At 43.3% G+C, this 12598-nt stretch overlaps 2 protein-coding genes and 1 long non-coding RNA gene across 3 annotated transcripts; 2 read left to right on the forward strand and 1 right to left on the reverse strand.

The window, feature by feature from the left end:
* The first annotated feature begins 1017 nt into the window (after positions 1-1017).
* LOC107308050 (glutamine amidotransferase-like class 1 domain-containing protein 3, mitochondrial) lies at positions 1018-6108 on the forward strand. The gene is made up of 4 exons (XM_015851623.2): positions 1018-1154; positions 2100-2271; positions 3930-4134; positions 5819-6108. The coding sequence occupies exons 1-4, from the start codon at positions 1020-1022 to the stop codon at positions 6009-6011; spliced, it is 705 nt and encodes a 234-aa protein (XP_015707109.2). The 5' UTR covers positions 1018-1019; the 3' UTR covers positions 6012-6108.
* Positions 6109-6576: 468 nt separating this feature from the next.
* Positions 6577-9992, forward strand: LOC146762761 (uncharacterized). The gene is made up of 2 exons (XR_014948437.1): positions 6577-6713; positions 7708-9992. It is a non-coding gene; the product is annotated as an uncharacterized LOC146762761 (long non-coding RNA).
* On the reverse strand, positions 6607-9641 carry ACOD1 (aconitate decarboxylase 1). Its single transcript, XM_085553666.1, has 2 exons — positions 9445-9641; positions 6607-8572 (listed from the first exon to the last, which is right to left on the reverse strand). Exons 1-2 carry the CDS (start codon positions 9639-9641, stop codon positions 7606-7608), a joined length of 1164 nt encoding a protein of 387 aa, XP_085409792.1. The 3' UTR covers positions 6607-7605.
* Positions 9993-12598: the final 2606 nt, after the last annotated feature.

The following is a 12598-nucleotide window of genomic DNA, read 5'->3' on the forward strand; positions in this document are numbered from 1 at the left end:
AGATTTTTATTATGAAAGAGTGACCAAGCAATGAAAAGGTACAGGGAGGAGGTGAAGTTACTGTCCCTGGAGGGGTTCAAGAAACGATGGACACAATGAGCGGGCATGGTGGGGACAGGCTGAGGTTAGATTTTGTGATCTCAGAGGTCTTTTCCCACCTTAATGATATTATGATATTATGATGCAGAGCTAGGGCTCCACTGAGCCTTCTTCAGGTCGTCCAGGAAGCAGAGCTACTTTTAGGCAACCAGGGGAAATGCAGATGTTGGAACAACGGGTACAAAAATCTACAGGATGCATGTTCTCTGCTTCAGCTGAGAGGCTGCTCCTCTGTGTAAGCAGAAGTGAAACCTGAAACACAGCTAAGACTGCTTCTTTGAAAGCTGAATAACACCTAGGCTTCCCATAAGTCCTACTGACATATAAACCCTACCCCAGCTATGTCTTGTAGGCAGAGGAGGTAGAATCATATCACAGAATCATAGAATGGCCTGGGTTGAAAAGGACCTCAATCTAGTTCAACCCCTTGGGTTGCCAACCAATGACTAGGCTGCCCAGAGCCACATCCAGCCTGGCCTTGAATGCCTCCAGGGATGGGGCATCCACGGCCTCCTTGGGCAACCTGTTCCAGTGTGTCACCACCTTCTTCATAAAAAACTTCCTCCTAACATTTAACCTAAACTTCCCCTGTCTCGGTTTAAAACCATTCCCCCTTGTCCTGTAACTATCCTCCCTTGTAAACAGCCGTTGTCCCTCCTGTTTTACGCTCCCTTCAAGTACTGGCAAGGCGAGCGTAACGTACAAGACCCGCACTCTGAGGGAGGACTGACCCGGCACCACAAAATGGCGGACGGGGCAGTGCAGGCGCACCGGCGACTCGCAGTGAGAGGAACCCTTCCACGGCTCCGCCCTTCCTCGGAGGCGGCGCTGCCCAGCCTCGCAGTGCCGCAGCCCTTCCCCCTCTTCCCCAACCTCCTTTTGGTCTGCGGCGTTGGGCACTGCTGCCGCCTTGTGGTTGGATGCCGCCCTCTGCCTCTGCGGCCGCCATGGGCAAGCGGGTGGCTGTGGTGCTGGCCGGCTGCGGCGTCTTTGACGGCAGCGAGATTCACGAGGCCTCGGCCGCGCTGGTGCACCTCAGCCGCGGCGGCGCTCAGGTAGGAGCGCGATCACCCCCCGGCGCGGCCCTTTCCACCTCAGGCGGCTGCGGGCGAGCGGTGCCCCGGAGGGCCCTCCTTGTCGGGGAGCTGGGGGTGGTCCGTGGCCGTCCCCAGGTCGGGGTTCCGCTTTCGGATGGCATTTGATACCTTTTAGGTAGCTCAGATCCCTCTGAGAAGTTGAGAGCAGGATGTAGCGGGGTGCGGTGGACCTGTCTGCGGTTTCTCGTGACAGCAAGGGGTGGCTGTCTGTCTGCGAGCAGCCATGGCCAGGGGTCTGCCGCTGCGAGCACACAGAGCCCCCTGTTCAGCACAACTTCACCTCCCTGAAATTGACTACAGCAGCAACACTGAGATGTCTGCAAAGCAAGGATCAGAACACATGTGAGAACAGCCCATGTCGGCCTTCCTCTGTGTTTCTGATGAGGGTTTCACATTTGGTACCTAACCAATTTATGTCCTTTGCTTTGTTTACTTCCTGCTGCCAGGAAGGGTGAGTCATGTCTGTGTTAGAAATGCTTGTAAAGTTTGCATCTTTCTGTACTAAATTTTCTTCTTACATCTGCTTTAGCACTCTGATCCATAAGAGCTAGGAGCAGCCTTCCGGTAAACTCTGCCATGCATCCAGTCTTGCAGTGGTACCAATCACAGTGTTCTCCTTGTTCTTTAGGTTACCTGCAAGCCCCACCAAAATGAGTAATGTTGGCCAAAGAGTGCACTCCCTATGAAAAAGCTTTAGGAATAGGATGGGGAGAACAGCTTGGTTTATCCTCGCTGATACATGATCTGAGCCTTCATTTATTTAATGCAACAGATCCATCCTGTGAAATGTACTCACCATAAAAGGCTTTTGAAATTCAAGATAATTTCATTAAGTGACATTTGTTGTCCCAGTGTTAAGAGTACAGTTTACACACTCAGGATTGCTTCATTTCATTGTTCCAGGTGAAGATATTTGCCCCTAATATTGAGCAAAGAGATGTTGTCAATCACCTAAAAGGAAGTCCAGCAGATGAGAAGAGAAATGTGTTAGTTGAAAGTGCCAGGCTGGCAAGGGGAAACATCCAGGATTTGGCTGAGCTGAAAGTCAGTGAGTTTGATGCAGTTATTTTCCCTGGTAAGTGTTTTTACAATAAAATAATCTGTGATTCTTCAATTGCAAAGAACTTAGAGTGAATTAAATTCACGATTTAATAAATCATTCTCTTGAATTTGAGAGGTATGTGGGTTTTGTCTTTGTACTTCTGAGGATGAGAAAAAATGTAGGCAAGTTCTCATGGGCTGACAAAGTCATCTTGGAGATGGACTTGATCCTTATCTGATCTTCCAGCTCAGCATATTCTATGATTCTGTGATCCAGTTCATTAATTTAAAATGCCACAGTGTTCTTTATATATCACACTATTCCGTATTTCTGAAACTTGTCAAGGCTTTGGTACCTACTTGAAGATGGGAACGCTGAATGGAACTGGTTAAGTAAGGAATGAAGAAACTAAAGCATAATGAGGAAACTGACTTGCTCAAAATCACTTTCCAGATTATCTGTAACTTTGTTAAACGCTGTCTTCACAACTGTGCCTAAGTTCTGACTCAAGTAGTTAAACTGCCTTCTGTAGTGAGGCCGGCAGAGGGAGCACATGGATTGCGCTGGGAAGTCACTTCCCCGGTTATAATGGATTGGTGATATCAAGAGTAGAGAGCTGGGAATAGAGGCTAGCAAATATTTTCCACATTAATTTCATGCTCTATTATAATCTAGGCTCAGGGGAATTGGGGAGTTCAAGCAATAACTGTTACAGGCAGATAAGCGCTATTAAGTGTGAAAATTAAAACCTCACTTCAGAGATTCCAGATAACGTTCAGAAGAGGACAAAGGGTTTGGGGGGAAAGCACAAATATTAAAAATGCAAAACTGCTTTATGTTGTCCCTTGAAATTCTTCTGGAAAAAAAAAAAACCACAACAAAACAATTGTGTTTGTTTATTGTAGGAAAGTTGATGCTGTGCATGTTATGCATAAGGAATCAAATATAATGGATGGTTACTCTTTGTAATAACCTGTGATTATTCTAATAGCTCTAAATCTAGAAATTTGTGCTGCAATCTAGCAAATTTGTGATGCAAAATATAATCTGTACAGTTAAATGATGACTAAATGCAAGTAATGGTTTGTTATAACCACCTTCCAGAAACATTATTTTTAACTGGAAATTATCATTCGCAAGAGTCGTGTTTCAGAATATCATACATTACAAATACCTTTTTATGAATGATCTTTTTTGTCTTACTGTGTTAACCTTGTTTTATTCTAGAGGTGGGAAGGGTCTCCTGCAAGTTCCAAGCTAAACCTTGTGAATTAAATTACCGTGGAGGGGCAAACCACTGTTTGTATTAATTCTACGTTTGGTGCTTGCCAACAACAAGCCACTGTTGGTCTTTCCTCTGATCCCTCCTCTCTTGGTCATTGAGGGGTGTGTAGTGGATGGTGCAGTTCTTCCATTGTCTAGCAAATGAATCTGTGCAGTTTCTCTGTTTCTCACTGCAGAAAAATGAAGTTTTCTGGCCCGTGGAAAGTACGTGGTATAAAAAAATCTGCAGCTAAACTTCTAAAATTATAAACCTAATACATTTCATACACCCAAGAGCTTTTAGTATGGGAACCTGAAAGTCCTATGTATGCTTTGATAACATTGTAAAAAGGAGAAATCCTTCTGGTGTTGAATTTAATGGCTTTTAGCAGTGACTTGGATTTGGGCATTTGTTTGTTTGTTTCAAGGTGGATTTGGCGTGGCAAAGAACCTGTGTTCCTGGGCTGTAGATGGCAAGAATTGCACTGTCAATGAGCATGTGAACTCCACTCTCCGAGCTTTCCACAGTGCTAAAAAGCCCATTGGGTTGTGCTGTATATCACCAGTCCTGGCAGCTAAAGTCTTTCCTGGTTGTGAGGTCACAGTTGGCCAAGATAAAAACGTAGATGGAAGGTAAGAAGGAAATGCATGGAATTAATTACAGAATCACAGAATCACAGAATGACCCGGGTTGGAAGGGACCTCAAGGATCATGTAGTTCCAACCCCCCTGCCTGGCAGGGCCACCAAACATACACATTTACTAGATCAGATTGTCCAGGGCCCCGTCCAACCTGGCCTGAACACCTCCAAGGACGGGGCATCCACAACCTCCTTGGGCAGCCTGTTCCAGGGCCTAAGCACTCTCCTAGTAAAGAACTTCCCCCTAACATCCAACCTAAATCTTCCCTCCTTCAACTTGGATCCATTTCCCCTAGTCCTGCTATTGTCAGCCTGCTATTTCGAAGAGTTTACTCCCCTCCTGGGTGTAGATTCCCTTCAGGTATTGAAAAGCTGCAATGAGGTCACCCCGCAGCCTTCTTTTCTCCAGGCTGAACAAGCCCAACTCCCTCAGCCTGTCCTCATAGGGGAGGTGCTCCAACCCCCTGATCATTTGTGTGGAAATTAAGATTAGAAAGTGGCCAGTCTTCTGTGTAAAGGGCTGAGGCCTCTGGAGTCTATAACTCTTTGGTAATTATTTCTTAGTGGCATTTTGCTCATTTCAAACGTTCACTAGCATAGCAATTGTTGATACAGTACTCTTAGGGCAGATGCACTTCTTATGCATTACAGAGTTGGGGCAGTTCATCCCTGAATTCAGAAATACATTGGTTTGTGATTTTCCCTATGATAGCAACATCCACGTTACAATTAAAGTGTGAAAAATAGAACACTATCTCTTGCTTAAACCATCTGTCCATAAGCCACTGAAGGCTCAGGTTTGTGCACAGACTTTATTGTTCAATGTGGGTGCTAATGAGTTGCCGCAAGTATTGTTTGTCAGCTCTGAAAGTGGCAGAACAGAGGGATATTTTTTCTTCTTCACCTTTGCTGCATTCGTGGTAATTGAGCGATAGATTGTAGTTCATATTAAGAAAGCAAATCCTTTATCTCACTCGAATACTTCTGAAGACTGTGATTCACCTTACAAAGTGAAGAATAGATCTGTCCAGGTGGCATTAAAAAAATATGATAATTGGAATGGCCACTTAAACTGTGTCTGTGGGATTTTGTCTGCTTGGGGATTTTCAGTGAAGTTTTTTCTGGTGGCAGTTTAAGAGAAGCAAGTGAGAACCATGGCAGAAGTTGGTGCCGCTTTAAAGACTGCCAACTCCTGATAAGAAATTGCACTCAGAAATGTTATCAGCAGTGATGGTTGGAGATTGCCTTTTTCTCCCTGTTCCTGCCTTGTCTCCAGAAAATCAAACTCACTGCGGAATCCCAGAGGAAGACTTTATATGGTGGTGCTGGAAAAGGTCTAATGTGACCGCAAGTTCATTTAGCATCTCAGAAAATACTGTGGATCAGTTATTGCTGCACTTGATAACACATTATAAACACACCAAAGGACTGTTAAACAGAGCTGTACCTTGTGGCGTGCTGTGACTGTGAATTTCAGCTGTTTTCAAAGATATTGGATCAGTTGCTGTGGGGAATGGAGATGATCTGACAGTGGAAGTCTGTTTTAGTCCCATGTCATCGTCAGTTGTAAAACCACTTAAATATTCTTGTTGTTCTCTCATTCAAGTTAACATTGGCATAACTTTATGGCTGTATCATCTCTTTTTATGGTTATTGCAATCTTCTTTTATTTACAGATTTCCTGATGCTGAAACTGCATCTGCTATAACAGAGCTTGGATGTAAGCACATTTGCAAAGATGTCAGTGAATCCCACGTGGATAAAGCCAATAAAATAGTTACTACCTGTGCTTTCATGTGCAAGGCTCCTCTGCATGAGATCTTTGATGGAATTGGAACAATGGTAAAGGAAGTCCTGAAACTTGCCTGATGGGTATCATGCAGACTTCCGTGAGAAAATCAATTTAGCAAAGCATAAACATTTTAGCTACTTTTGATGGTATTAATAAAATAATGCAGCTATCACACTTCATAGTTCTTGGTGTGTTTTTGTTTGTTTGTTTGTTTTGTGTTGTTTGTTTTTTTTTTTCTTAACCTGTAATTTATCAAATAGTTACTGCCAGATTTATCCTGTTTGTTTTACCTTTAACTTGGAAAACATGCATTGGGAGTGTGTTTATTATTTTATCTTTATGAATCCAAATGTATTCAGTTATGTAGGGTAATGTAGGCACCTTCCTCATCCAGTGGGGTATAATCACAGCACTACTCATTATCAGTAACTTACATTTGAGATTACCCAGGTATAATTACAGGTGACATGGCTGGAAATGCCTGTCTGTCTCAAAGTATATTTTCGGCATTGACCAGTAATTCAGGCTTACTTTCTAATCAAAAGGGATAAAGAAAAGAAAAATAGTTGTTGATAAACTATGTAAACCAAGAGTCAGAGACTTAAGTACAAATTAATACTTTGCAGGTGGAAAACAGACAACTTTTGTTCTAAGAAATGAAACAGTTTTGGGTTCATTTACTAAAATTAATTTTATTTTGTAATTTAAGTTTTTGTAGGTGCATTTTACACATTTTAAGACAAGTGGAAGGAGTTGAGGGAACAGATTTGCTTGTCCAGGTGAGGTGACTGTTCCTATGGACACTAGGTGGTCTCAAGATGTGTTTCGATCAGTCTGTTGTAATTAATGTGCTGTTTTGTTTAACTTTCAACCATTCATGAGAGTGTAGTATATCTTTTAATAGAACTACATTTGCATTTATGCAAATTGCATTATGCAATCAGACTATCATATCTTAGCTCATCATAAAGTGTTTCTCGCCTACCTAAATACCTCACGGCCTAAGCACACATTTCCTCAAAAGTGTGTGGTCATCTCTTTGGCTGCTGATGGGGAAAGTGGGGCTGAATTTCTTCTTAAGCCAGTGCCTTGTAATTGAAGTGGGAATATGGCAGTACTAAACCCATACTATGAAGCAGCAAGAAGATGGGGCTGGGAAATAATGCTTTTAGGACTAGGAGCATAGGGTTGTCCCTCTTGCTCTACAAGCTGGTGCCAGAATGCCAGTCTCCATAGTGAAGCCTGATGTCTTTTGGAGCGTCAAGTGCAACTACTGTGCTTGCTGTATTTCTTTTAGCACAAACATCAAAGCTCTGGCATAGCAAGTGGCCTCTTCAAGAAGGCTGTATAGCTAAATGTACAGCAATGCTTATGTAAAGGCTTCTATTTTCTGTCCTCATAGTGGTGTTTCTCACAGTAGCATTTCCATGAATTTGTATTCCTTTATGAAGTGATGAAGTGGAAGCAGAACATGCAGGCTTTTACTGTCAGAAAGAGGAACAATTATTTGTTGTGCAGCATGCTGGCATTGCTCTACCTTTAGCAGTATAATCATATACAGAGAGCTAAATTAATCTTCAGCCCTTCTGACTGAACTGTGCATGCTATCTCTAAATTTTTTACTTGGTGCTTTCATCATTAAATAAGAGCTTTTCCTGAATTCCATTTGCGTTACGGGTTGGAATGGTCAACGTGCAGCTTCTCTGGAAGTGCTCTAGCTGACTGTCCTGACAAAAGCATGTTTAATACAGAACAGTCTTCTATGTTTTCCAGATTGTACACAGTCTCTATAATACCTTCTATGGCTTCTGCAGGGAGGACTGCAGAGGCATTGGATTGAAATTTTTTCTCCAAGTCCTGCTTTGTCAGAGGTTTCCTCCAGTGTCCATAGAACGTGTTGCAGCGGTCGCTTACTGTGTTGCCATCCTGAAGCACAACAGTCACTTCACAATAAAGACTCTCGAAGCTGGGTTTGTTATCAGAAGGGTGTTCCAGCTGTGTTTTGCAGAGGAGCTCCTGTAAGGCTGGCCGGTTAATCTTCTCACTGGCAAAGGACTGGACGGACATGCTGCCATCCAGCAAAGCAGAGCAGGCAACAAACTGGAAGGAGTGCCGAGCTTCGTGTTCTGAGTTAGGGCTGGGTCTGTTCACATATTTGACCTCTGGGACTTTTATAATAACTTTCTCAATTTTATCAAGGAGAAGCAAGTCGTCACTATTCTTGACAAGCTTCCTCCTTGCAGAAGACGCTGCATCAGCCACCCAGTGCGTTCCAAGATGAGCAGGAAAGCGTTTGATGGCCACATCTTGCTGGTCCAACAGCCAGGGATAGGACTGCAAGGTTGGCAGGGTCTGTGGGTTGTAATCTGTATAAAAGGCACCTATCCCTGACTCCATGTCCAAGATATGATTGTTTCCTTGAAGACCCAGTGATGCTAAGCAAGCTGCTTCCAGGCCATGCTTAGCAGCATTGCCAATGTGGAGGGGCTTCGTTTGAGTCGCTGCATTAGCCAGTGGGGCACCTGCGTAGGAAGCAGCAATAGCCAAGGTGTTTTTGCATTTCATCTGGTTAAGAGCAAGCAGTTTTGCGCAAGCTGCTGCACTCCCCATTGTACCAACTACTGTTGGTGGGTGAAACCTGAAAAAACAAGATCATTACTATAGTTCAGAAAGTTACTTGGATTCATAGAATCATAGAATCACCAAGGTTGGAAAAAAACCACAGGATCACCCAGTTCAACTGATTCACAATACACTCAAGAATCAATTTCCCTTTACTGCTATGGATTGGACTGTAAGAAACATGCATCCAGATTTCACCTGTAGTCCTAATGGCAGAAATTGTTGCTTTTATCCAGGAACAAGTTAAACTGCTATCACATCTGTTTTAACAGAGGCCTCCCCAGAAAGTAAATGAAAATCTAGAATTGCTCATTGTTCAAGGCATGCAGAAGACAGTGATGGCTAAAGTGCTACAGTTTTTACTTGTCTGAAAATTATACTTACTGGAGGATGCATTTTTTGTTATCCTGAACAAGTTTTGCAAAACCAGTAGAAGGAAAATGCGCAAGACAGCAAGAAGAAATCTAGTCCATCCTGTGCTTCATGAATATTCCCCCTAAATGCACCCTGTCTCCTTTGGCTCTGCTATGAGCCGAGTACAATTTATTCCATCGTGCTGAGCACAAGCAAGGGAGGTGTGGTTGTCCTTGTCCTCAAGAGCTTGAGACCTGTGCTGTTCAGTGTTGCCCTTTTGCTGCTGATAGTTAATAGAAAGGTAATCAACACTTTTTTTGTAAGCTCATAGATGCTTTCAAAAAGAAATCTATTTGCCGGGCAGCAAAGAGTAATGTAAACATATTTACGTTTTAAAATTCATTTGAAGTTTTCCTAAATTGCTGGACAAATAACAGAAAATACAATTATCTGTGCCATTTGTATTTCAACTGGCATTTGATTAAATACATTAGTACTTCCACTCAACTTTCTACTAGAAGTATTTTTACATACCTTTTGGGAATATTCCTGGCTTCGCTGGAAAAGCGTAACAACCTGCCTTGCACCTCAATTCCCACATTGAAAGCTAAAAGCAGGTCAAGACCTGAGATTTTTTTCTTCTGAGGAAAGGCCTCAGTGAGAGCCATCACAGCAGGGAGCACAGCCCCAGATGGGTGCGTGGCAGGATGCCATGTGTCATCAAAATCCATTGAGTGCACCTAACAAAAAGAGAAGCCATGATTTGTCATCAGAATTTAACGCTGGGCAAGATTGGCTGAGTCAAATGGAAATACTGTATCTGGTGTAAAAAAGGCTGAAGAACTAGGTTTTCTTTCCTTAAAATCTAAGAAAGCAAAATTTAAAAGATATTTCTTCTAAGTCCTTTGCTCCCATCATGACTCAACATGACATGTAAATGCAATATAAAGGTTGTCTCAGTGAAGTGTAATTGTAACTCTACTCACACTGGTCTAAAATCAGTTTGGCAATGATTATTTCTACAATGGGCTTTTTGCTGCTTTAATTACATGGTATAATAAAAACAGCAGTTCTAGGTCCAATGGTGAGTTTTCGCTTCCTTCATAACAGTATATAAGCACACGGAAATGACTTTTTCCCTGCTCCTGGTATTAGGGCTTACATCCTTAAAACTCCAGCGACCAAAGCCCAAGAAAGCTACGGTCTTAAAACTGGGAAGAGCTGCTTAGCCCCTGTAAGTATCTGGTGATGCCTTCTCTTTCTCGTGCCAGGAGCCCAGCTTTAGGTATTCCCAGAAGAGAGCATCAGGAACAGTATTTTTAATAACACTTCAAAATCAGAATCTTCACGTCTATTCACTTGTGTCTTCCTTCAGAGATGTGTGAGCTGGAAAGCTGTCAGTGCTCCCCTGCACTCAGATCTTGCCCTGTAATGCTGGACATACACACTTCTGTCAAACTCCAGGTCAGGATGTTGAGGAATGCCTTCTGGACAGACAGAGGAAAACACAGATCCTGCCTTGAAGAATCCTGATGCCAGTTGTGAGCATTTATGTATGCATATTTGTATATGTCTGTACCTGTGTTTTCCTGCAACTATAGTTAGCCAGCTAGGGGCACGAGTCATACTGTCCAACTAATGGCACATGGGGCAATGCAAGGCTGTTTTAGTTTTACAGCAAAAGAAAAGCAGTCAGTTGCCTCTGAATGGGCAGCTTGATGGCTAAGCAGCCTGTGAATTAAAAAGGGTTTTTTAAGCCTGATCTACCCACCCCTGCCTTCTGCTTCCATTTTCCTCTGCTGTGGCTGCTGCTGCTGACAAAGGGCGGGCTCATTATGAGGAACAGGGTGGCTGATGCTGCGAACCTCCTGCTTCCTGGTGTCTCACCTCACTATAGTAAGCAGTAAGACTCTCCATCTTCTAAACACAACATAGCCATGTAGTCCACTGTTTCCTCCTGTGCTAATAAGGCCCAGGCATATTTCCCCGCAGTCCCTGGAAATTTGGGAGGCATATCTGTAGTCAGAGTCAGTTAGGGAAAGTGGATGCTTGTTTGGGGGAGGATGAAGGAGCAGGGGAAAGAAAAAGAGATGTGACTATATGGAAATAAAACGTCCCATCTCTTAGGATGCTGAAAGATCAAATGTTTGTGGGGAAGTGAAAGAAAACTTACAGAAGAGGAAGAAAGAGACCCCAAGCCCTTACATGTTTCCGTTCTCCAAGCTTCACGGATTCCCCCAAGGTCACCTTTTCCCTGACACTGGAAATGTGCTTTACATCAACAACTGACTTTGCTTGTGATGTTTTGAAGTTGAATAAACCACTGCTGTTTGGGAAGGATGAACTTGTGTGAGCTTCTCATATCTGGCTGAGATGGGAGATGCCCCTCTGCTCAACAGACCCTCCCTAATCTAAAGGGCAACTGCTCCAGACTCCCAGTGTTTTATAAGGAGCTGGTGCACTGGTGTATGAGGTAACAGCCTCTGAGTTCTTTGATGGAGGTGTAACCAGGTTGCTCCGTGAGCATCTGCAGCAGAGACAAAATCGGTACTCTGTGGGAATACAAGGACTGTACAGAGCAGCTGTGAAGCAAGATAAACAGCATGAGAACCAAGGACACTCTAGAAGAAGAAAGAACAACTCACAGCTCTGATTGGATAAGAGCCCACATAAACGGTTGAATAAGTGTTTGTGGAATGTTCTGTTGACATGTAGGGGCGAATGGGAAAGCTAGAAAAAGAAAACTTGTGAAGGTATATAAGTGATGTGAGAACTTGTAATAAACAATTTGGATCGTTCATGTCTGAGTCCATGCATCAGACACTGCAGTACCAAGTCCAGAGCAAGCCTACACCCCCACTGCACTTTGCATGAAGTTTGTGGTTACTATGCACATGGGTGAGGCTGGCTGCCCTACATGTCTCCCAGAGCCAGAATCAAATGGTTGTTTTTTGCCTACTAATGCTGGTGGCATTTGTTTTGCTAATTTCTTATCCTCTAGAGCAACTCAAAATATGGAGCTGGGTCAGAAGTCTGGCACATCTGGAGAAGGAACTGTTTGGCAATGGTGGCAACAGATCCTTCTTATGTAGGGGACAGGTTCATCTGGAGCAGCATCTTGCTTTCTCAGTTGTATGTGCGGTAACCTAGGATTGATGAGCCTGCTATTTGTCTTCTGTCCTCCTTCATTCTGTTAGTGACATCATTTCTGGTCAGAAGTGATACTTTACTTGTCTCTTTCAGAAGCAGGAAGAAGCTGACCGTGCAAGAGACTTCTCCTCCTGGGAGCTTGATGCAACACGAGAACTGACTGTGTTCATGAATGATCTTGAGATGTGGCTGAGAAGAAAAACCCCAAGCCAAACAAAAAATCCCAAGCAAAATTCTTTCATAGAATAACAGAATTGTTTGAGAAGGAATGGACCCTTAAAGGTAATTTAGTCCAACTCTTCTGCAATGAACTGGACCACTTACAACTCCATCAGGTTGCTCAGAGCTCCATCCAGCCTGACCTTGAATGTCTTCAGAGACAGGGCACCCACCACCTCCACTCTGTGTTCCAGCACTTGTTCCAGTGCTTCACCAGCATTATTGTAAAAAACTCCTTCACTATATCCAGTCTAAATCTCCCCTCTTTTAATATGAAACTATTTCCCCTTGTCCTATCACCACAGACCCTGCTAAAGGG

The sequence above is a fragment of the Coturnix japonica genome, chromosome 1 (genome assembly GCF_054131305.1).
Source record: "Coturnix japonica strain WE chromosome 1, WE-NBRP24, whole genome shotgun sequence".
NCBI lineage: Eukaryota > Metazoa > Chordata > Aves > Galliformes > Phasianidae > Coturnix > Coturnix japonica.